At 39.7% G+C, this 25,305-nt stretch overlaps 3 protein-coding genes across 10 annotated transcripts in view; 2 read left to right on the plus strand and 1 right to left on the minus strand.

The window, feature by feature from the left end:
• The window catches only part of iqce (IQ motif containing E), a 45,251-nt gene extending 39,410 nt beyond the window's left edge, over positions 1–5,841 (plus strand). For 6 of the 7 annotated variants that reach the window (XM_055651382.1, XM_055651379.1, XM_055651377.1 and 3 more), the window contains one exon: positions 895–1,585. In XM_055651382.1, the coding sequence (XP_055507357.1) occupies positions 895–1,130 (236 nt within the window). In that variant the 3' untranslated portion in view covers positions 1,131–1,585. Of the gene's footprint in view, positions 1–894; positions 1,586–3,594 lie in introns of those variants that run through there. The other variant, XM_055651380.1, reaches the window with a different exon arrangement.
• The window catches only part of snx8a (sorting nexin 8a), a 114,892-nt gene that overhangs the window by 71,368 nt on the left and 18,219 nt on the right, over positions 1–25,305 (minus strand). The gene's annotated exons all lie outside the window — the stretch shown is intronic.
• LOC129706838 (transcription factor 20-like) overlaps positions 18,941–25,305 on the plus strand; it is a 36,958-nt gene continuing 30,593 nt past the window's right edge. Inside the window, exon 1 of one of the 2 annotated variants that reach the window (XM_055651375.1) lies at positions 18,941–19,008. The gene's annotated coding sequence lies outside the window, so the exon portion shown is untranslated. Of the gene's footprint in view, positions 19,009–19,074; positions 19,416–25,305 lie in introns of those variants that run through there. The other variant, XM_055651374.1, reaches the window with a different exon arrangement.

The raw sequence follows: 25,305 nt of genomic DNA on the forward strand, positions 1-25,305 counted from the left end.
CGCTGCTTAATTAGCTAATTTTGGTTACTCAACCAAACCGGCAAGCTTTTGAAATCTCCTGCTGGTCTTACACTGAAGTATTCTCCCTATAACCGTGTGGGTTTTCTCCAGGTGCGCCAGTTTCCACCCACATACCAAAGATGTATGTCTCAAAAAATCGGCACTAGTGTGAAGGGAGAGTTGAAATTGAAATAACATAGAACGAGTGTGAGCAGGTAATCACTCGTCAACATGGACTTGGTGAGCTGTAGGGACTGTTTCCTGCTTCCATCACTAAACAAAACCAAACGAATCCAAACCAAATTATGCAGCACTCCATAGTGCTGGGATAATTATCTGCTCAGGTCTGTAGAGTGGTTTGAACCCAGAACCATCCGACTCCCAAGATGAGAGTGCTATTAATCAAGCTAAAATGATAATTGAATTCTCTTTTTATTCCTATCCCTTTTCTAAAACCCTGCACTGTATTTCCCTGTGTGAAACCGGAGTAATTATTCACTAACTTAGCACCATGCAGTTTAAACACAAATCTGGAGAACACAATTGTGAATCCTTCATAGGCTAGGTCTTCATGTGAAAAAGAGATTTGGCAGAGGAGACACACAAAATGAAATAAATCCAATAGGGAATTAATGACAACAATTCTATATCCAGAGTGCGGTTAGAACTTGTGGCTGGCTTTCACAGGAGTAACTAAAGTGAACGACATAGAGTCATTGAAGGGCGAAGCTGGATCAACATCAAGGGGAGTGGGGGATAAAGGAAAGGAAGATATGGAGCCTGGGATAGATGTAGAAGGATGACAGGAGGTTGGTACAGAGCACAAACAAAAGATTAATCCTGCTGGACTAAAGGGCTGAGTTCTGCTGTAAATTCTATATATTATTGTTCTAGGTTCCTGCAGAGATAATGAAAGTAGTGATGAAATAGAAGATGATCTATTCAGACATAAAGGCACAGAAGATGCAAGATACTTAAATAAATTTAAACTCTCACCAAACAGTCCTTCATCGGGTAAGAACATGCGGATTCAGGCCACAGGTACTTTTATTTCCATTTACACTATGAACTATTTCTTCCTCATGCCTCAATTTCTGTCTCTTCTTGTCTCATGGATGTCAATTTTTTAACTAATCTGTGGTAATCTTTACTGTCTGAAACTGGTAGAGCAGGTTCCAGACGAAGTAGTAAACATTACCAGAAAAGCCACGGCAAATAATAGACACAGGAATGAGAAATCGGACTTGTCACCGGTGTTAAAGGGACCTGTGGAAACTTTTTTCAGGTTCTTGGTTTCCTTTAGAGACTCTATATTAACACTAAAGATGTCAAGCATAACAAAGGCCAATGCTATGGAATTAATGGAGATCTTTGCATGCTGAGACAGGAGGACTCTGAGTTCAGTGACAGAAAGAAAACCAGAAGCAGACCAACTGCACAATTCCTTTCATCTCAGGATGAGTCACCAAGTTCACTCCTGCATTGTCGGTGAGAAAATCAAATGGTTTATCCCATCCCCTCGTTTCTCAGCTTGATGGGAATGAGCAGGAGCTTTGAAGAGGAGGTGTCAGAACATGGGTTAACCCTTATCTTTTTTTTTTCTCTTTTTTCTCTTTTTTTGATTTGTATGGATTTATTGCATTGATCTGTTCAATTAATTTAATCAATCTCTGTAAAGCACTTTGGTTCAAATACTGGTTTTGTTGAAAAGTGCTATATAAATAAATATTATTATTATTATTATTATTATCCAGAGAACAGAGAATCAACATGCTGGCTACAACTATTAAAAAAAAAGTGTGATTAATAAATTGTAAAAAAAAATGAATGAAATTAATATATGAAATAGGTAGGCAGAAAAAAACTGTTGCTCCTTCATTAGTTAGTTAGTTAAATTTATTATCACGTGTACCGAGGTACAGTGAAAATCTTTTAATGTGTGTTGAACTCAGGCCTATATCACACTGTGACCTTTTTATCCCACCTGACACTTTTCACGTCCACACCTATGGCATTTTTCTGGGAAATTAGGGGGAAAGGCAATAAGTTAAAAAAAAAAAAAAGTCCAATAGGTTTGAAAATGGTTTCCAACTTTTCTCTCCAACTTTTTCTGGTGCTAAAACCCCCATATATGGGAGGTTATTTGGTTTAGTTTATTGTCACATGTACTGAGGTGAACAAACTTTTTTACTGCATGCTATCCAGTCAGCAGAAAGACTATACATGATTACAATTGAGCCATACATAATGTACAGAGAGGCAGGATAAAAGGGATAATGTTTAGTGCAAGGTAAAGTCCAGTAACGTTTGATTAAAGATAGTCCAGGGTCTCCAATGAGGGATCACTCTCTAGTTGGTGATGGGATGGTGCAGTTGCTTGATAACAACTGGGAATAAACCGTCCCTGAATCTAGAAGGATGTGTTTTCACACTTCTGTACCTTCTGCCTGAAGGGAGAGGGAAGAAGAGGGAGTGACCAGAGTAAGGCTCATCCTTGGTTAAGCTGGGGCAGCGTGAAGTGTAGAACAGAGAGTCAATGAAAGGGAGGTTGGTTTGTGTGATGGTCTGTGCTGCGTCCACGACTCTCTGCAATTTCTTGCAGCGTCAGATGGAGCTGTTCCCAAACCATGCTGTGATGCATCCCGATAAAATGCTATCTATGGCGCATCTGTAGAAGTTTGTGATTGTTGGTGGTGATGTGCCGAACTTCCTAAGCCTTCTAAGGAAGTAGAGACATTGGTGTGTTTTCTTGGAGATTGTTTTGATATGGATAGTCCAGGACAAGTTGCTGGTGAAATTTACTCCTAGGAACTTAAAGCTTTCAACTATCTCTACTTCAGCACCATCAAATTATACCGTGTGTGTACCGCTTCACTTCCTGAAGTTGATCTCTATGTCCTTTGTCTAACTGACATCGAGAGAAAGATTGTCTTGACACCAGGTTCCGAGATTGTCAATCTCATTCCTGTACTCCGTCTCATCATTATATGATATCTGGCCCACTACAATGATGTCATCTGCAAATTTGTAGATTGGATTTGTACTTGGCTGCACAATCGTGGGTGTATAAGGAGTAAAGAAGGGGGCTGAGAATGCATACTTGCGGAGGACCATTATCATAGGGGATGACTTGTCCCCTATCCACACTGATTGTGGTCTGTTGGTCAGGAAATCGATGATCCATTTGCAGACTCCAAGTCCAATGAGTTTGGTGATGGGCTTGGATGGGGTAATGGTATTAAAAGCAAAGTTGTAGTCAATGAATTAAAGTCTCACATAAGTGTCTCTCTTATCCACGTGTTCCAGGGTGAGTGTAGGATCAGGGAGATGGCATCAGCCCTGGATAGGCAAACCACAATGTGTCAAGGTGCATTATGCATTATCAATATGACATTCTGTATGATGAGATCTAATTACTTGTTGGTATCTCATCTAGCTCTGTCCTGAAGGGAAAGAATCTGTACCCACGATACCAAATGGCAAAATATTCCAAAGGATTCTCAGGAAAGCAGGAACTGGCCAATATGCATTTTTTCCAAGTTTAAATTAAAGTGTTTGGAATCCAATAACAAATGTAATTGTCTTCTCTTCCAGCGAGATCCAGCCAAAGCCTCTCTCGGATATCAGGAGAAGTGGATTCTGACGATTCTGATGATGTCATTTTGTTTTAACTTCATGGCTACTGAAACATCAAGACTGACTTTTAGAGGTGGATTGTTCCATTCCAGGAGCCTTCCAAGAAAAATGTCTTGAGAGTCGATAGGCGAGTAGTTGAGGAACTTAATTTTGTTTGATGATAGATAAAAAATACAGGACTCAGGTGCACAAATGGAAAGGGCTAATTGTTAATGGTGAATTTAATACTGTTTTACAAATATGCATGATAAAAGTGACAATTTGCCAGATATGCTCAGCAGGTCAAACAGCAATTGGGTACATAGAGGTATGTTTTCTGAGGACTACTTAGTGCCATCTACAAAATGCTTTTGAGCAATTCACCAAGGCTGCTTTAACATAACTTCAGAAAACCATTTCCTTTGCCACCTTGAAGGAAGAGGTCAGAAGCCACATGAGTATGCCATCACCTGCAAAGTTCATTCCAAGTCACATGCCGTTCTGGCTTAGAAATATATCAGCATTTCATGGATATCTGGGTCAAAAGAATGGAATTCCTCATTCAACAGCAATATGGGAATACCTCTAATAGAGGTTCAGCAGCACGAGAAGGCAACGGCTCACCACCACTTTATGAATAGGAATCAGGATAAAATTTAAATGCTATGCTTCCAAGCATTGCCTACAAATTTATGGCCCAAATCTAGCATCATTATCCCTCAATGGAAATAATTTTAACCTCAACTTCAGAACATTTGCTTATTTGAATTTAACCTTACAGCCTATTTTTTTGTGTAATAACTCAATCAAAAAAGAAAACACTGAAACAGCTGACATCTGAAGCTTGAAACATAAATTGCTGAAAGCTACTACCTAATTCCAAGAGGCTATGGAAGATGAGTGTCTTTTCCACCTTGGGAAGCAGTCCACTAGTAGCCCTGAGCCTCTTGTTGCTGCCACTCACTCCCACCCTGCCTTGTCTGTTTGTAGCCTCCTGCACTGATTTAATTATGCCTAATGTAAGCTTGAGGAACAGCAGCTTAGTTTCCACTTGGGCACATCCTAGACATTTGGGCTACGTCAAATTCTACAAATTTAGGTGATATATTGTCTCTAACAGAATGGGCCAAGCCATTCATGTGCGCTCTTGGCTCCGTTCTTCTCTCTCCAATAGGAAAGCCTGACCTATTCTGCCCTGACAAAGTGCCTTCAACCTGAAATATAAACTGCTTCTCTTTCCACAGATACTGCCTGATCTATTGAGTATATCCAACATTTTTTTATCTGGCAAAATAGTGTTATGGAGAATGGTGCAGTATAGGAATTGGCTCCATCGGCCCACAATGTCTTTGCTGATGCAGACAAACTCTCTTAGCTAAATAATGTCACTCCATTTTCTGTAGATCCATGTGCCTATCCAAAAACCTCTTGAACACCGCAATCATATCTGCCTACACCACCCAGGCAGCGCATTCCAGGCATCCACCAACCTCCTGTATGAAAAAAAAACCTGCCTTGCATATCACCTTTAGACTTTGGCCCTTTCACATTAAAGCTATGCCCTCTAGTATTTGATATTTCATTCCCGGAAAAGACTACACTATTTATGCATCTCATCATCTCATCAGACCTCTCCTCAACCTCCGGCTTTCCAGCGAAAACAATCTAAGTCTGTCTAACATCTTGTTGCTAATATCTTCTAATCCTGACACCATTCTGATGAACCTACTCTGTGCCCTTTACAAAGCCTCCACACACATCCTGCATTGGGGCGACCAGAACAGCATACTATCCTCCAAATGTGGCCGAACTAAAGTCCTATAAATCTGCATTGTGACTTCCTGACTCATACTCAATGCCTCGACCAATGAAGGCAAGCGTATCATGTGCCACCTTTACCACTAAATCTACTTGTGTTGCCACTTTCATGGAGCTATGAACCTGGGCCTAAAATCCCTCTGTACATCATTGTTGTTAAAGTTCTTGCTGTTAGTTGTATAATTTCCTTTTACATTTGACTTCTCAAAGAGCAAAACATCACTCCTGCTTGGAATAATCACCACCTTCCATTTCTGTAGCTGATCTATATCCCACTGTCTACTTTGACAGCCTTCCTCACAGTCTATGCCTCCAGCAATCTTGGTATTATCTGCAAACTTACCAACCAATCCATCTATACTTACGTCCAAGTTATATTCATATATATATATATATATATATAGATATATAGATATAGATATATATATATATATATATATTTAATCACAGACAACAGCGGTCCCTGCAGAACTCCACTGGTCATAGAGCACCAACCTGATTATTAGCCTTCCACCACAACCCTCTGTCTTCCAGCAGTAAACCAGTTTTGAATCCATGCAACCAAGTCACTGTTAATCCCATGCATCTTAATTTTCTGGAACAACCTACCATGATGAACTTTATCAAATGTCTAACTGAAATCCATATAGACAACATCCACTGCCCTACCCTCTACGATTACCTTCATTACCTCTTCTAAAAACTCGATCATTAGTAAGACATGACCTGCCACATACAAAGCCATGCTTGCTGTCCCTAATTAGCCCATTCTCTTCAAATTGGAGTAAATCCGATCCTGAAGAATTCTCTCCAATAGCTTCCCTACCACAGACGTGAGGCTCACTAGCCTGTACTTCTCTGGATTTTCTCAACTTCCCTTCTTAAACACAGCAACAACGTTAGCTACTTTCCAGTCCCCCCCGAACCTTGCCTGTGGTTAGAGAAGAAAACTCTTTGTCAGGGCTCCTGCAATTACCTCTCTTGCCTCTCTCAATAATCTGGATGAGACCCCATCAGGCCCTGATAATTTACTACCACCTGATAATAACACTACCACCTTTTTAATTTCACACTGCCATTGCATATTAGTATTCTCCACACTGATCTCACTGTCCTCCATGTCATTCTCTGGATGCAAAGTACTCGTTTAGTGCCTTGCCTTCATCCCCATGGAAGGTCCAGGTTTTTCCCTGGCTGCCCTTGTTTTTAATATAGGTATAAAAAGACGGGATTTTCAATAATTCCACCCGCTAAAGTTAGTTTGTGGTCCCTTTTGGCCATTCTAGTTACCAGCTTGTTCTTTCCCCCTTTCTTTATATTATCAAAGGCTCTGTCTGCTTTTATCTTAAATTTTGCATACACATCCTTTTACTTTTTGACTACGTTTGTTATCTTTAGTTCCCTTACTTTGCCCTCCTTATTCTTCCTCCTTGTCACCATCATGCATCTATTCATTAGATCTTGAGGTTTGTTTTACAAACTGCAGTCTGAACAAAACCCCTCAAAAACCGAAATGCTATTAGAAAAAGATGCATCTGACCTTCATGAACATGAACAAGATATTTGTCACCAGGAAAGCCATGCAGGTTTAACACTTAAACCTCAATATGACCTGATCAGTATCTGATTCTGTATAAACCACCCAAGTTTCCTCCCTACATAAAGTACAATAATTTAAATAGTTTGTCAATTGGGTTATAAGACACAACATTACAAAATGGGCAGCATAGTGGGATTTAGAAATGTGCTGGATGGAAATCATTTTACATGTCTATTATGACGGGGTAATAATCTCCGTCCCTATATCCTACCTTTCTCATGTATATGACACTGGAAATCAAAATAGTAATGGATATACTCATTTGGTGAGACTATCTGTGGAGAAGCACAACTGTTACATTCGCATTCCATATCGTTTCATCAGGTCTTTTATTCACAGATGTGACCTGACCTGTGGACTGTTACTTGCATTCACATAATTATGGAAGTTATGACACTAATTTGACCCATGGTGATTGTGCTTGTTAAAAAAGCCCGCCTAATTCCAACATTGAGTCCATTGCTCTGCAAGTCAAAACTCTTCAGGTTCACATCACACTTATTAAATGTGATGAAGGATTTTGCTAACCTTTGAGCATTAATTTCCCGACTACCGCTTTATGTTTTGTTTCTTCTCCCAGCTACTCCCCTATCCCATGGATTTTTTTTCTTTTTATTAAACCATTTGTTGTGTGCTGACGTTAAAACCTTGCTAGATATCATAAGACACTGACTTTATTAACCCTCCTTATATCTTTCATTAAAAAGTTCTCATACTTGATCTTTTATATCTTATTTCTATGCTTTGTGGCGTTCCTGTTGCAGAAGTGTATGTTGCATTTTTTTTAACCATTCATAGAATATAAATGGCTAGACTGGCAGTTGATTCCCATGCAGTTTCCTATGGGGTGAAGACCTTGGGTTTCGAATTGTCACAATGCTGTTAGATATGGGGTTGCAGAGCATTGATCAAATAACAATTTAAAACATCTGGTCTCAAATTGGGATATTGCAGCCCTTGGAGAGGAACTTTTGAAATGGTTTACTCGGGTATTTGCTGATCTCATAATTTCTAGGTTGTTTAGCGTTGTGATGAAGCTTTGACAAGATTCTGTTGTACATCCAGTAAATACTCTGCACTTCAGCCACATGGTGATGGAGCTGCCTGAAGAATGGATTACTTTATCATGGATAATGTTGAGCTGCTTGAGTTGGAGCTGAAGCCATCTTAGCAAAGTTGACAGTGATTTCACAATCCTGACTTGTGCCTTTCAAGTGGTAGAGATGCTTTGACATTGTAGAAGATTCATGTATTGGAATATTGGGGGGAATTTGCAGTGATGAGCTTGGGTTAAGGAACGGATATCATTACTTTTGAATAATGTGACCTATCTGAATATTTTGATAATAGCATCTTCCTTGCAATTTATATTGGAAGAGAGGATATTTATGATCTTTTCTGATTCTTATCAATCGTGTATTTATGATGCATAATTTTTGTCGTATTTTTGTAACATAAGATATATATTTTAATTTTTATTGTCAATAAATATTTGAAATAAACTTTTTCTCAAATTTTACAAATATTTGTGCTGTGTCTATGTTGGATCTTATCAAAACATTTCTGAAACTCCAAAGATACAACATCCCCTGATCCAGTATATAGAACAGCACAGCACAGGAACAGACCCTTTGGCCCATAATGTCTGTGCCAAATATGTTGCATGTGATCTATATCCTTCCATTTCCTGCATACCTATGTACTCTAAATGTCTCTTACATGCCACTATCATCTGATTCCATCAGCATCTCTGGCAGCACATTACAGTTATCCAATACTCTCCGTGTAAAACTCTTGTCCCACACATCTCTTTTAAACTTTCCACCTCTGACCTTAAACCTTTGCCGTCTAATGTCTGATATTTCCACCCTGTGAAAAAGGTTCTGACTGTCCACACTATCCATGCCTCGCATCATTTTATATACTTCTATCAGGTCCCCCCTTAACCTCCATGCTCCAGAGAAAAGAATCTAAGTTTGCACAACCTCTCCTTATGGCTAAATGCCCTCCAATCCGGGTAGTATTCGGCTAAACCTATTCTGCTCCTCCTCCAAAGCCTCCATATGCTTCCTGTAGTGGGGTGAACAGAACTGCACACAGTAGTTGAAATGCAGCTTAACCAAAGTTTTATAAAGCTGCAACATGACTTCCTGACTGTTATACTCAATGCCTCGATCGATGAAAGATAGCATACTATATACTTTCTTTACTACTCTATCTAGTGCTGCCATTTTTGGCGACCAATGTATCTGGACCCTCTGTACATAATGTTTTTAAGGGTCTTGCCATTAATTATATACTTTCCTCTAACATTAAACCTCCCAAATTGCAGCTCCCAAGTGTTTCTTTATTTTTCTAATGGCCTTATCGAGGACTTCCAATATAACCCTGCATATAGCCAGACTTAAAGGCCCACGATCTGGTCTTCAGTAGATTACAGACCTCCTGGTTCATCCATGGCTTTCGTTTCGGGTTCACTCGGATTGTCTTGGTGGAAACACACTCCTCCGCACATTTTCTTATGGAGTCGATTACAACTGTAGCATATTCTTTCAGGACTCATTGCCCAGTCTATGAAGGCCAAGCAATCCCGGAGTTGTTCCACTGCCAGTTCTGGACAGTCCTCCCCGTTGGAGCTGTGCTCTTCCGTCGCTGACTATAACAGGAAGGAGCACAGCCATGTGGTCTGATTTTACAAAATGAGGGCGAGGGATAGAGTGATAGATCACTGTCTCTATAGCCACCAGCTTCATAACGCTGTAGTGTGCATTGAACCCTGGGATTTATTAAGTTTGGTCTCAGTAACTTCTCCTGTACCATTTTCTTACTAATTTTAAAATTAACAGTATACATACATTTAATCTGATTTGTTTACTAATGTTGGTAGAGTATAAATATTGGCCAGAACACCAGGCAGGCCTCACCCGCTATTCTGCCCACGTGCGGCGGGAGAATCCCGGCAAGCCACGCCAGACCCACCAGCGCCATGGCCTGCGCTGAAGATCGGGAGCCCTCACAGAAGGCCCTGCTTACCCGCCATGACCGGGTACCCGGCCGGAGAGACCCGGTGGGTGGTGCTGCCAGACGCAAGAAGACCTGGAGGATTGTGGTCTGTTAGTAGGAAGGCACAATGGCCAGCCCCTGCTCATCCCTCAAAGTGTGGATTACCTTGAAGAGGAGGGAGTCGGTGAGGGTGGTTGGGAGAAGCAAGGTCGATCACCGGCATACCGAGGCCATGCCCAGGCACAGACCTGGCTCGCCTGCCTAGACTGGAGAGAGTAGGACGTAAGCTGACCAGCCGCGGGAGATAGTGTACTGCCTCAATGGTGCTATGGGCCTTGAAGGCGCTGAAACAGTCTGGGGCTTGGCTGGACTGGGTGCTGTTCCAAGAGGCCAAGCTCGTGGAACGGACGCGGCCTACAGCGGTGGAGGACACCACGGCTACGCTTAGCCAGGCCAACCCTGCAACACCATCAGGCCTTCAAGGTCAGGTCAAAAGAACGCTTCACTAACAACAACTGGGACTTAAGAAATTGAGTCAAACCTTGCGACTGTATACTGTCTAGGTACACTACTACTATACACGTACTGTATCTGAGATACTTAATTAAGATGAACCTAAGTGTTTATGTATAGTGACACTCATACTGTATTGTATACAAAAATGAATTTTGCTGTACCTCAGTACATGTGACAATAAAGCACCATTGAACCATTGAAATATTTCCATGGGACCTATTATATCCACCTTTGAGGGCAAACAAAGTCTCAGTTTAATGATTTATTCAAAAGGATTCACCTCCGACAATGCAAAGCTCTGTTAGAACTGGCACAGGGGTGTCGGCATCTCACAAAAGTATTAATTAGTTGGCCTTTTGGAACTAATTAGACTGACTACTGGAATTCAGGAGAAACGTGTGAAATTATAGTGTTTAGTTTATTTAATGCCAGATTTTAACATTAGGGTCCCCAAATCATATTGTCAGACAACTGGACATAAGGCAACACAAATGTATTAATGTATGAATGTAAAGGTTGTAACATCCATTTACTGAAGAGATGCTGAACACAAGAAGGTTTCTGGATCAGACATTCAATTTGCAGCAATGATTTATGCATGCAAGTTATTTTTAAAATCAGACTTGCCAGAATATTATTTAGCATTGGAAATTCCTTACATCCCACAATTCTTTTGTGGAGCTCTGGAACTCTCTCCCCCAAAATACTTGAGGGTTAATTTGATATTTTAAAATGACAACAATAGATTTTTGTTAATCACTGGCATACGGAACCAAAGTAAGCAAAATTGTATCATTTCTGCAATAAACAGATCAACATTGAACTAATTAAATGGTGAAATAGCCCAATGGATTAAATGGGGATAATTATTAATATTTAGAGGTGCAGATATGGGACATGAGATTGTTTTATGAAGCTTCTCGTTACCACGAAGCTGTACTCTGAAATAAATCAGCTTGTTCTGAAAGAGATGAGATGGAATGGAGGAGACCTGTTGTATAAAAACACCCAGCACAAATTAGATGGGTTGACTGGCCAGCCTTTATGATGTAAAATCCACTAACGGGACAAAAAGCTAAAATGAAAATATAGCTCCGCTGGATAGCAGGAGGAGAAACACTGTTTCATAATGTGAGACGTTTCACCAGTTTTATCTCTGCAGGTGGCAGTGGCTTGGCTTTTAATCAGAAATCTCTAATGTATTGTTAGAAGCTTGTGATCTGCCTGCTGTTGCCTAGTTCCAACCGGAAGTTTCTATGGTAATCTGTAACCTCAGTAAAATGAAAACGGAGGAGCACATATGAAGAGCAGCAAAGAAACGGGACGTGTGACAATGCCACATCAGGGGTCATTCCACCAAAGAGACCTCACTGGAAATGTTTGGATTACATCAATTGGACAGTTACATCTTAAGTATTCAATGCTGTTTAAACATTACTCAAAGGAACAATGCTGCCCAACATTACTGTGAGGTAGGTAACTTAGTTTACTAAAATGAAATCTTATCATCTCGAAAGAGGTAATGACAATAAAACCTCATTCTATTTGATGGTGCAGGCATAACATTTGCTTCAAAGTCAAAATGCCTTGGGTTCAACAGCCAAGAATGTTTTATTTTCATATGTACCAAAACTGAACAATGAAACTCTTACTTGCCGCAACACAACATATCTGTAAACAGAGTACCCAATCGTTAATATAATAAACATTTTTAAAATAAATAAATAAAACCCCAATATAGTGTAAAAAACAAAACAAAGCCTGAAGTTCCTAGCAATCAAAGCAGTTTGTAATTCAGAGTTTACTTGAAGTTCTTGGTGTTCAATGGGTCATTGGGAAGAAGCTATTCCTGAAGCTGAATGTTACAGTTTTCAGACCCCTATACCTTCTTACTAAAGGTAGGATTGAAATGAAAGAGTGGCCAGGGTAGTGTGGGTCCTTGATGATGTGGTTCAAGACGCCACCTCAGAGACTTGAGACAAAATTCATTCTGACATGTATAGGGCAAGAACTGGCTGCACTTTTAGAAATGGCTGTCAGACAAACCGTTCAACATGATGGGAAGAACTACACTATTGATTGGATATTGCTAAAGGATCCACAACTGAGGAGTAGCCAATACCTACAAATAGAAAGACTGACCGTTCCTTCTGTCTGGATGATAGGTTTTTACTTCAATAAACTAAGACTGTAATATTACCATGTCAATATCAATTGGTCAGCTAATGTCACTCAAACAATTTCTTATGATATTGTTATTTACACTTGTAGGAGATGTTTGATTGCAATTTGACTGCTACATTTCTAGTATTAGATTGATGACACTTTTTCAATATCCTTCATTACTGAGGTTGTGAATGTTACTGTAGAAGTGCAATTAATTTTGTTCAACATAAGGATATTTTTCTATGCACCTTTTAAAAGGAATTATTTTATTTGGGACTAGGTCCTGTTGGCTACTCACATCTATCAAGCGCAATGGTAATGCATTAATTTTGAGTTGTTTTGGCTGCCGCAAGGACTGCCCCGTCCAAGATAATGACCTTCCAACAACTCTAATGTGCCTTTCTTTCCCAGATGGATCAATGGACAGCGATCATCCTGTTGGGGTTTTTTTCATTGCACATTAGCCCAAGGTGTTTTTAAACCAACTTAGGCCCAGTGTTGAATGTTTACCTTCCCATAAGTCAAGGAATGAAGCAATTCACTAAGGCTTCATTGATGGCCCCTCCCAAACTCACCATCTAGGAGGTCAAGGGCAGTAGGTGCATGAAAATACCACAATTTGCAAGGTACCCTTTGAGTCATCCAAATCTGGAAATATATTACCATTTATTCATTAGCAATTGATCAAAATTCTAAGCACATTACTGGATACTATTAGAGAAATACTGTGTTCCCATCACAAAAGTTGGAAACAGTTTTAAAAAGTTTAGTCTTTTGAAAGAAGAGACATTAAATACTGGTCTTTCCAGTGAAATCATATCAAGTGAATGGATAATAAGGCAATGCCAAATTGAAAATTAGATAGTTTAGAAAAAAACTTGCATGTGTTAATGCCCCAGGACTTCACAAAGTATTCTAGAATTATTGAACTACTTTTTAAAACGTAGTAGTGAACACAGTGGCCGATTGGATATTGCAAGCTCCCTCAACCGCATGTTGGGGGAACAGACCCAACGGGTCTGCACTTGGTCTAGTAACATAATAAAATTGATTGTGTCATCTGAGAGAGATATACTGACAGAGACATTAGAGAGAACTGCTTTTTACTTAAGCGATACAGAATGTAAACAGGCACTTCGGCCCACAAAGTCCATGACGACCATCGATCACCTGCACACTAGTTCCATGTTATCCCACTTTCGCATCCTACACACTTGAGGCAATTTACAGAAGCTAAATAACCTAAACACTTGCACGTCTCTGGAACGTGGGAAGAATCACTCGAAGAAAGCTAATAGGGAGAACGTACCAACTCTGCACAGACAGCACCTGTAGTCAGGATCGAGCTCAGGTCTCTGGTGCTGCGAGGAAGCAACTCTATCGCTGTGCCACCCTAAATAGTAACATGTCTTTTATGTGCACCTGAGTGGTTAACTTGGGTTTTAATTTAATTTCTCAACTAGGGTGGCACAGTGGCGCAGCAGTAGAACTGCTGCCTCACAGTGCAGAGATCTGGGTATGATCCTGATTATGGGTGCTGTTTTTGCGGAGTTTGCACGTTCTCCCTATGACCACATGGATTTTTTTTGGATTTTGTCCCACATTCCAAAGACGTGCAGGTCTGTACGTTAATTTGCTTCTACAAGTTGTCCCCGGTGTGTAGGAAGTGAAAGTGGGATAACATGGAACTAGTGTGCAGGTAATCAATGGTTGGCATGGACTCAGTGGGCCAAAAGGCTTCTTTCCATGGTGTATCTCTAAACTAAAGTAAACTAAAATGATAATGCTACTTCAGCAGGCCAGTTCAGAGGGGTTTATAAACCCCTGCCATTCTGATATAGGACCAAGGCTAATACAAATTAGTTACTACTAACACATTTGTGCTTTAGTCCGAAGCTTGCACTGATCAACGTATAACATCACTAATACTATGGTAAGGAACTACACTCTTTTGATTGCTCTGAACCTTGTCTTCTCACCATATTTCTCAACCCTTCGGCATCTAGAAGTAAATGAATGATTTAAGCATATTTATATTCTCTTTTAAGTGGCCCATCGCTGTTAGTGTGCGTGAATCGATGGTCGGCGCGGTCTTGTTGCGCAGAAGGGCCTGTTTCCATGCTGTATCTCTAAACTAAACTAAATTAAACAACAAGCAGTATTGAGATGAAAGTGCATTTAACTTTTGCTTGATTTTAATTGATTGCTAAATATTGGTTGAGCTAACTGTGTAGTCACATTGCTCTTCTTCTAAAGTGGTCTTGAGACCCATAATGCAGCTCTGAATCACTGCAATGGACATACCAGGTTCCATATTCATATTTCAGCTGATGTGCAATCTAATATCACACAACAAACTCACTTGAATTTGTGTGTTGAAGATGTAATTCTAGTTCTGGCCAGAAGGAGTTGTGTATTGTCTTTCTCTGTAACAAGGCAAACTGAGAGTGGATTAATCCGCTTGAAGGCACATGATATGCTTGCCTTCATTAGTTGGGGCATTAAGTACGAGTCAGGAAGTCATGTTGCGGTTTTATAAAAGTTTGGTTAGGCTGCATTTGGAGTGCCGTGTGCAGTTCTAGTGACTCCATTACAGGAAGGATGTGGAGGCTTTGGACTGGGTGAAGAGATTTACTATGTGGTGCTATCTGGATTAGAGAGTATAGCTACAGTGCATTCAGATGAATTCAGACACCTTCACTTTCTCCACATTTTCTTACATTATAGCCTTATTCTAAAATGGATAAGAATTTTTTTTATCATCAATCTACACACAATACCTCATAATAAAAAGCGAAAACAGGCGTTTAGAATTTTTTTGCAAAGTAATTGAAAATAAGTAACTGAAATATCACATTTACATAAGTATTCAGACCCTTTACTCAGTACTTTGTTGAGGCACCTTTGACAGTGATTACAGTCTCAAGTTTTCTTGGGTATGACGCTACAAGCTTGGTACACCTGTATTTGGGTAATTTCTCCCATTCTTCTCTGCAGATCTTCTCAAGCTCTGTCAGCTTGGATGGGGAACATCGATGCACAGTTATTTTCAGGTCCCTCCAGAGATGTTCGATCAGGTTCAAGTCCGGGCTGTGGCTGGGCCACTCAAGGACATTCACAGACTTGTCACGTAACCACTCCTGCGTTGTCTTCGCTGTGTGCTTCGGGTCGTTGTCCTGTTGGAAGGTGAACTTTGGCCCCAGTGTGAGGTCCAGAACGCTCTGGAGCAGATTTTCATCAAGGATCTCTGTACTTTGCTCCGTTCATCTTTCCTTCAATCCTGACTAGTCTCCCAGTTCCTGCCGCTGAAAAACATCCCCACAGCATGATGCTGCCACCACCATGCTTCATCGTGATGAGCGGTGCCTGGTTTCCTCCAGACGTGATGCTTGGCATTCAGGCCAAATAGTTCAATCTTGGTTTCATCAGACCATAGAATCTTGTTTCTCATGGTCTGAGTCCTTTAGGTGCTTTTTGACAAACTCCAAGCGGGCTGTGATGTGCCTTTTACTGAGGAGTGGCTTCCATCTTGCCACTCTACCACAAAGGCCTGATTGGTGGAGTGCTGCAGATATAGATCTTCTGCAAGGTTCTCCCATCTCCACAGAGGAAATCTAGAGCTCTGTCAGAGTGACCATCGGGTTCTTGGTCACCTCCCTGACCAAGGCCCTTTCTCCCCCAATTGCTCAGTTTGGCTGGGCAGCCAGCTCTATGAAGAGTCCTCGTGGTTCCAAAGTTCTTCCATTTAAGAATGCAGAGGCCACTGTGCTCTTTGGGACCTGCAATGCTGCAGAAATTGTTTTCTACCCTTCCCCAGATCTGTGTCTCAACACAATCCTGTCTCTGAGGTCTACGGACAATTCCTTTGTCTTCATGGCATGGTTTTTGCTCTAACATGCACTGTCAACTGTGGGACCTTATATAGATAGGTGTGTGCCTTTCCAAATCATGAACAATCAATTTAATTTACCACTGGTGGACTCCAATAAAGTTCCAGAAACATCTCAAGGATAATCAATGGAAACAAAATGAACCAAAGCTCAATTTTGAGTGTCATAGCAAATGGTCTGAATACTTATGTAAATGTGATATTTCAGTTATTTATTTTTAATTACCGGTACTTTGCAAACATTTCTAAATACCTGTCTTTGCTTTTTCATTCTGGGGTATTGTGTGTTGATTGATGAAAAAAAATAAGAATTTAATCAATTTTGAAATAAGGCTGTAACGTAACAAAATGTGGAAAAATTGAAGGGGTCTGAATACTTTCTGAATGCATTGTATAAGGAGAGATTGGACAAACTTGGATTGTTTTCACTGGAGTGGCAGAGGCTGAGGGGAGAACCGATTAAAGTATATACAATACGAGTGCCATAGATAGGATAGACAGTCAGAACCTTTTTCCCAGGGTGGAATTGTCAAACAGTTCCCTAGAGGACATAGATTTAAAAATGGAAGGGGGGGGGGGACGGAATTTAAAGGAAATATGGCAAAGCAAGTTTTTTTACACATGGGGTGGTGGGTACCTGAAACATGCTGCCAGACATGGTGATGGATGCAGATACAATCGTGATGTTTAAGTCTTTTACATGGACACATGAATATGAAGGGAAAAGAGGGATATGGATCATGTGTAGGGGTAACGATTAGCTTATTTTGTCATCATGTTCGTCACAGACATCGTGGGCCAAAGAACCTGCCGCTGTGCTGTTCCATAACCTATAATTGAGGCAAGTGTAGATTGATGGAAAAGAAAATCACAGCAATTAAAAAACATTTTGGACAGATGCATGGATAGGATTTTGAGCGATATGGGCCAAACACAGGCAGGTGGGACTAGTGTATATGGGTCAGGTTGGTCAACGTAGGCAAGTTGGGCCACTGGGCCTGTTTCCACACTACATAACTCTTTGATTCTAATTCCCTGGGTGTATGGGACTGAATGGGAAGATGAAAGATCTATTTGCATTGTATGCAATAGGAGTGGAAAGAGGTTTGGTCCTCAAATTGTGAACAGAGGGGTGAATGAAAGCAACAACAACTTGAATGTGTCTCAGCTTTCATACCATGTTCCTAAAGCATTTCACAATCAATGAAATACTTTTAAAATAGTCACTGTTGTAAAGTTGTGTATATCAAGCATCCATCGTAGAAAGAGAGGCTGAGTGGGTGATCAAGACAAGGAGAAAACGACCTTACTCTTGAAATGAGCATTGGATGGGGGCCGGGAGGATCGCAGTATAACATCAGAACACCATTTTCTGCTCCCTCATCACATCTCTAAAGTATCACCAGCCTGTTGTTTGAGCAGATATATGTCTGCCTGAAAAAAATGTGAGTAAATGGGAGGGTGATGCATCCATATATTCTATAAAATAGGAATAAAATGGAATGAATCACCCATTTGAAACATGTCAGACAGGAGTGAATAGGAAGTGGTGCTGTTCTTCTTTAATTGTATGAGCGAATGCGAGAAAAGTATTTGATCCTTTGGAATCCTACTTTGAAATGGGGATGTTGGATGTGAGAAACTGGATATGCCTCCAAATATTTAATTAGTTTGTACAGTGCAAAGAATGTGCCATTTTTAGAAGACGTGACAGGATGATTCTATTTTTTCCCCACAATAAACCCCCCTTTTCTGTCCTTGTGGGTACCCATCAGCATTTTAAACAAATCCAGTTATTGTGGATTAACGATGAATTAATCCAACAGGCTTTACACTTCTAATTAAAACATTTATAATTCATTAAGAAAGTGCACTCATTAGGACGGGGAGCTGGTCATCACCTTTTGAAGCAGGTCCCGGTGCGAGCTCCTCCTCCTCCTCTCTTCCCATATTCCCAACACAACCGGACAGCTGCCAGCAGAACTGCATCTGTGAGTCTACCTGACAAGGGGAAGTACCTCTTCACAGGGACCTCCCTCCCCTGCCCCAGCTGCGAGAAATCTAGGATTTAGCTATGTGTGAAAAAAAAACTGTGCACGGTGGACTTCAGATATCAGTACCCATCCATTTAGATGCCACTGGGTTTTAATTGTTTTTTTTTCTCTCTCTTGTGAGTTGGAACAACATGGCTGCTGAGATTGCGCAGAAAGAATGAAGAGTTAATAAAAATTCTGCATTTTTCCTCTCTCTGGATTTCTGAAGGATCTAGATTGGGTTTTTTTTTAAATCTACCCCACCCCCCTCCACCCCCGTCTCCCCCCCCCCCCCCCCCCCTCTGTCATACACACACATTCCCAGTGGAACAGATAAAGAAGACCTGGGAAACAGAAAATGACTGCAGGTAAATCTTCCAAGCTATTAGCAGTGCCCGCAACAAAAAAACAAAGCACCTACCCGAGGGCAAAGGATTGCTGTGAATTAATGCGTCTGACTTGATCTAGTGATCGGGAGGAGGGGGCGGGACCGGGGGGGGGGGGGGGTAATATGGGGGAAGATCAGAGTCGATCCTAATTCGGATCGGCGTCGCAGAGCAGAGATCCGGAGTGGCCAGTGGTAACTGGTTTTCCTATCTAACGCATGCTTTGGATGTTCGATTTCTTTCTGCAGCAGGGAGACAGGGCAGGATCAACTGGGCATTTCAGTCCCTGATATTTTCAATTCCAAACTCTAATACCTTTTAAGAGGAGAAGGGAAAAGTACTGTTTGCAGGGGTAAATCTCTTCAGAAACTGAAGAAGCACCATCCGATGTAAGTCTACTTGGCTTTTCATTTTTTCCCTCTGCAATGCTTTTCTCTCTTATTTCGCTCTCTCTCTCTCTCTCTCTCTGTGGCGTGTCTTTGAAGAGAGGAGAGGCCCCTCGGCTGACTGCTGATGCAGTCTGTATTGCAGGATAACCTGTCTGCTAGTATCTGGAGGGCTGGCAATGCAAATTGAAACCCACGGATTTTTTTAAAACTGGTTTTAAGTGCAAGGCTGTCTGTCCTGAGAGGCATTTGCAGAGATCTTAAAGGGAGGATGATTCAACGTAAGGAGCCGTTTTATTTATATGTGCATGTACGTATTACATTTGGAATTGTATATTAGGTTTACTAATTAGACTGACTGAAATATAAGGGCAACATGTTACCAGTGGGTTAAGGCACACTCTGGGGCTTGTCTATGTCACTCTGTGTGAGGAGTATGGGGGAAGAGTGGTCCTCTTTTCTCTTCTGTCAAATTAGGTAATGAAATTGAAGCAGGGTAATAATGGGTAAGCACAAGTTATAAATGTATGATGTTCTGGCTGCATGTCAACATTGGTGGACTTGGATAGTACTCTAGATAGTAAAACTCATTCCCCACCCCAGTGAATGGTTGAAAGGTGATGATCGCACTCAGTCAGAAGGCTCAAGTCCTGCTCTGGAGACTTAGCAGGACGGTGCAAGTATTGCGGAAATGTTATATTGTGTTAAGTGGTGTCTTTAACAATAGAAAATGTAAATGTAAAAATATCATGGCCAATATATTGCTGAAGAGTTTTTTCTCCCAATCTTTTGTCCAAAATTTATACTTCAACCAGCATCACAATGATTTGGTTATTTTCATATAGTGTGGGAGTTTGCTGTGCAAAACTGACTGGTTTTGTGATATTGCAACAATGATTACATTTTAAAAATAAATCTCCATTGGATGATAAGCACTTTGGGATGCATACTTTGATCATAGGTTTGTTTTTTTATAACCCTTAATCAAGCAAAAAGATGCAATAATTGTGTTAATTCTGTGTCCATTAATCTGGTATAAGGTTGAACATTCATGTGGTCCATTCCCATATGCATTACTTTTGAACCAAATGGCAGGTTGTTTTCTCACCTCCATTATCTGCATGTTATGGGATTCCACCAATTTTAAAAGGAAATGCTGGAAGTTTCATCTGATGAAGAGTCATTGGCCTGAAATGCAAATTCTGTTTCTGACATAAGTTTTTTTAATAAAAAACAAATGCACATCCTATTCTCACTTTTCAAATTGCAAGAAGGACTGGTTCATCAGAGGTAGTGATTAGTCTACTGATCATTAATCAAGTGTTGTCCAAATAAGTGAGTATCTAGTGGATTGTAGTGAGAGTCATAGTCAGACTCTCACTACAATCACATGTTGTCAATGCACTCCTACTTCCATGTTCTTACTGCAACCCATGGATTAGACAAAATACCATGTTTGCATCAAACCTACACTGAAGTCACTGAACATCTGAAGTAATTTGATACATGATTCATTCAATGTGTTTCTTCTAAAATGCAAAACGCCTTTAAGTGTACAGATAGTTCACTATCTTGGAAAAGCCCAAGATAATCTGCGATCAGGAAATTAATTTGAATTCATTATTACACAGGCTAAAACAGCAGAGATTTTCACCAGCAAGGTTCTACAAACAGAAACATCATTATATTGGTAGACAAATAAATGTTAGTCATGATGCTGGAAGTACTCTATGGTCATATATTCAACAGTTATTTCCGCATTAATAGACACTGTACCAGGTTTTTTTTTAAATCTGAGATTTGCCTTCACTGACAGTATAGTCTCAACATTTTGCACTGTACAATTGTTGTTTTGCATGATGACAATAAAAAGGATGACATGGCACTGGAATTGATTTCAATTACGTGTACAAGTCTGGAATTGTGTTTGAACAAATGTCCTTCTAATAGAGATCAAATAGAGAGGCAACACATAACTTCACCTCTCTCCCATTTCCCACTAAATTCCTGGTCCTAGTGATGTTTGAAGAATTTTCCTGTTCCTGTGCTGCAATTCTCAGTAAAAACAAAGGAGTTTAAAGAACATTTTTTTTTAAATTCCTGGATGTTCACAAACCCTAATGCAGGTGAATGTAGAACATATTCCTGTTCCCTCCAAAATGTGGCTATCTGTGTGTACCCTTGCACCCTGAACCAATCAACACCAGTCTGTAGTGGAAAACCTGTATGCCCATAATTGCCCCTTTCCCCACTGAGATTATTTGAGATTTCCTTGGAGACATATCACCATGGAGACAGCACAAAATGTATTATGGTTATCTTTGCTTTTTTCTAGAAATGTATCAATGGCTGGAATTTGCTATCAGTGGTGGGGCTTTCTAGTACAAGAATTTTCAACTTTATTCTTAATTGTGTACCATTAGTAAAACTAGGATGATTGGTGTTGGCATGTCATGTTGAATATACTTCTGGTGATTTTACCTTGCGATTCCTAATTTCATTGTTATTGGTTCCTGACATGTCCATTATTGTGAACCACATCCAATTGGATGGAAATAGAATCTATTAGCAGACTCGATGATGCTTGCTTATCAGTCAAACAGCCACCGCTCACCATTTCAAAAAATTCATAACTAATAAATATGTTCAAATGGGGAACAAGTGTTTTTATGATTTTTTTTAAACCCCAGTTATATTACAGGAAGGATGTGGGTGCAAAAAGGTTTGCTATAATCCTGCTTGGATTGATGGGTATTAACTGCAAGAAGTTGGACCAACTTCGGTAGTTTTCTATGGAATGCTGGAGGTTGAGGGAAAAGCTAATAGAGGTATGGACAATTATGAGAGGCACAGATAGGGTCGGCAATTAGCACCTATTCCCCAGGGTGGAAATGTCAAAGATTAGAGGCCATAGCTTTAAGGTGAGAGGGGCAAAGTTTAAATGAGATTTTATACAGAGGGCTGGTGGGTGCTAGTATGTGTTGACTGGAGTGGTGATGGAGGCAGATATAATGAGGCATTTAAGAGGTCTTTAGATTCTCATATGAATATGCATGCAATGAAGGGAAAATAGATCATGTGCAGGCAGATGAGATAAATTTATCTTAGCATCATGTCTGGCACAGACCTTGTGGGTTGAAGGGCCTGTTCCTGTGCTGTACTGTTCTGCTTGTATGTTTTTTTAATCTTTCTGTTAACTTGCATTAAATGTTGCACGTGGATTTGAGATTCTGTAAATATTTATTATTTTTTCACTTCTATGATTAATACCAACTTTATTGAAATCTGATTATACTTTTTAAAACAATGACATCAAAGGTGGAGACAATGTTTCTGCCTGTCCTCTCAATAAAACTAACTTAAAAGTTAAAATAATTCTTCCCCATTGATTAACCAATTGCTGGTGATATTGGTGACGCACATTTAGAAAGCCATTCAGAATTTGAGAGAGTTGGGTGGGTCAGATTGTTTTTTTAAAACTAAAGAAGGCTGAGGAAGTGTTTCCATTAGCAAGTGTGTCATTCACCAAAAGAACTAAAGAATCGAAAATGAGAGTATTTCACTGTGTACAATAGAGTCATACAGCTCACCCTACAAGTATCGCTGCCAGGAATAAGAAGAATGAGAATTTCCTTCCCATAGTCATGGGTGTGTCTAACCGTGTGCCTGAGCCATTATCCTGGGAATCAATAAATTAAGAAATCTACAAATCCATAAATTAATATGATTTGGAATTCAGTTTTTAAAAAGATAAAATTTGAGTCGTAACTTTCAGAAGGATTTTAGATAAATGCTGGAAAAATATTTGCAGAAAGCAGAACTAATGGTTTACCGTTTCAAGGAGTCTGCTCAGGCATAATGGGTTGAGCAGATGCCACCTTAGGTGAATTAATCTATTCAACATCTAAAACTAATGAATGATCTGGTTTATCCCTCAAAATCCAGGGATAGGAGCAGGATGAGGCCAATTTGAGCCTCCAGGCAGTTTTCGTGTTTAATGAGATCATGGCTATCGCATAACCCAACTCCACATACCTGTCCCTGTGGTATCTACTGTTTGTCACCTTTTGAAAAGTGTTCTGATCAGTTTAGGACCATTTAACTGCATTGTATTTTATTCGCCACAATGATTATTCCCTTTATCATTTATTGTTTTCATCAACTACGTACAGTTTTGCCTATCTTTGATTATTGCATGAATATCTGAGGCCAGTTGTCACATTATGCCAATTAAACAGCACACCCACAATGATCTCAACCACTTCCTTCAAAACAAAAGGATAGATCAAATTTGTCATTCATCAGCTGCTTTATTTTCTTTATTACTGTGATTTTGCTTCTACTGATTTTGTTCCTATCCTTGATTCAATATTACAAGAGGTGCCTAGCATGCTATTATCTTCCCCTGCTGTAAATATTGATACATGTAATTAATCGACACAACGGCCACTGCTTTATTTTCGTTTCAATATTAACATCATCTATTTTCAAGATTTGAACAAATTTGTAAAAATATTTTGTTGGTTTTTATATCCTTTTCATACTCCCTTTTAGTAGATGCTATTGTTTGTCACTATTTGTTAACTGGGATAGAGACAAAGACCAGTCATACCAGCTTTTGCATTAATAGCATTTTTTCTTTAATTTTATTTTGTTCATTTTCTCATTAGTTGTCCATGGCTGGTTTTTATTTGGAAAATAGAGTTCTTGTTTCTGCACAGTATTAACTGTGTTATATATATATATATATATATATATTTGTGTATTTGAACACCTCCCACTGATTTTGCAATTTTTCTAGTTTACCATGGGTGATCTATGACTCATCAGAGAAATTCTGGCAGAAGTTTAAAAACATAGGAAGTAATTGTCATGTTTCCTTTCATTTACAATATTGTATAGCTAGACTATTCGCCAAACCTGACTCGTAACTCATTAATAAATGTAACATGATCTTCTTTCTTTTAATTTCTAGGACCTATCGTGGCAATAAACTTCCTGAATTCTCTCAAGAACATGAGCTAGAATATAATCAGGATAAGACATGAGTTGGGTTGTTTGTCCCAATCTATATGAAAGTTAAAATCCCTCATACTCTCATTCATACTTGTCTAATGTCTGCATTTATACATTCCACCACTTCACAATTGGTGTTGGGGGCCTCCAAACGTGTCCCACTGTTGTCCTAAATCCTTACCTATTTCTTAAAAGGACTTGAACACTCCATCAACTGCTTTCTCAAATTATGTTTTTTTGAACAATGTAACATATTTAATTCTTAATCACACAATCTGCTGCTCTCCATTTATCAATTGTCCTACCTTTCCTACCAATCTTGTACTTTGGTTTTGATCCCAGTCCAAACCATCTTGGAGACATGCACATCATGTTATTATCCTGCATTTCATTCAATGCTTTCTTCAAGGTCTCTTGTTTGTGAAGAATACATGTTATAGCCTCACTTTTAACCAACTTTTAGTGTTTTTTGTATTTCTTCTTGCTTAATTATTTTGTCTTTTAGCTGAATGATTTCTGTACCTCCCTTTGATTTTGATACATTAAATAGGCACAGAAGGTCTATGGTAAAATATTAGCAGGTAAAATCAAGTAAAACACTAAGTTGCTTGTTAAATACATAGAGGGAAATAGAATCAATGAAGAGTAGAAACTATTGCCAACCAAAAAGGCACTCGAGTGTGGAGGCAAATGAAGCGTAGAGTTCCAAAATAATGCTTTACACATGTTTTCATGAAGGAAGGTGATGATAAACATTGTTACTAAAGAGAACAAAGTAATATGTTAAATAAGGTAAACGTAGAGAAAGAATATTTTAAGAGGTCCAGCTTCTTTAAAAGGGAATAAATTCCCAGGCCTAGATAAAATATATCCACAC

This window comes from Leucoraja erinacea, chromosome 20 (assembly GCF_028641065.1).
Source record: "Leucoraja erinacea ecotype New England chromosome 20, Leri_hhj_1, whole genome shotgun sequence".
In the NCBI taxonomy this organism is placed as follows: Eukaryota; Metazoa; Chordata; class Chondrichthyes; order Rajiformes; family Rajidae; genus Leucoraja; species Leucoraja erinaceus.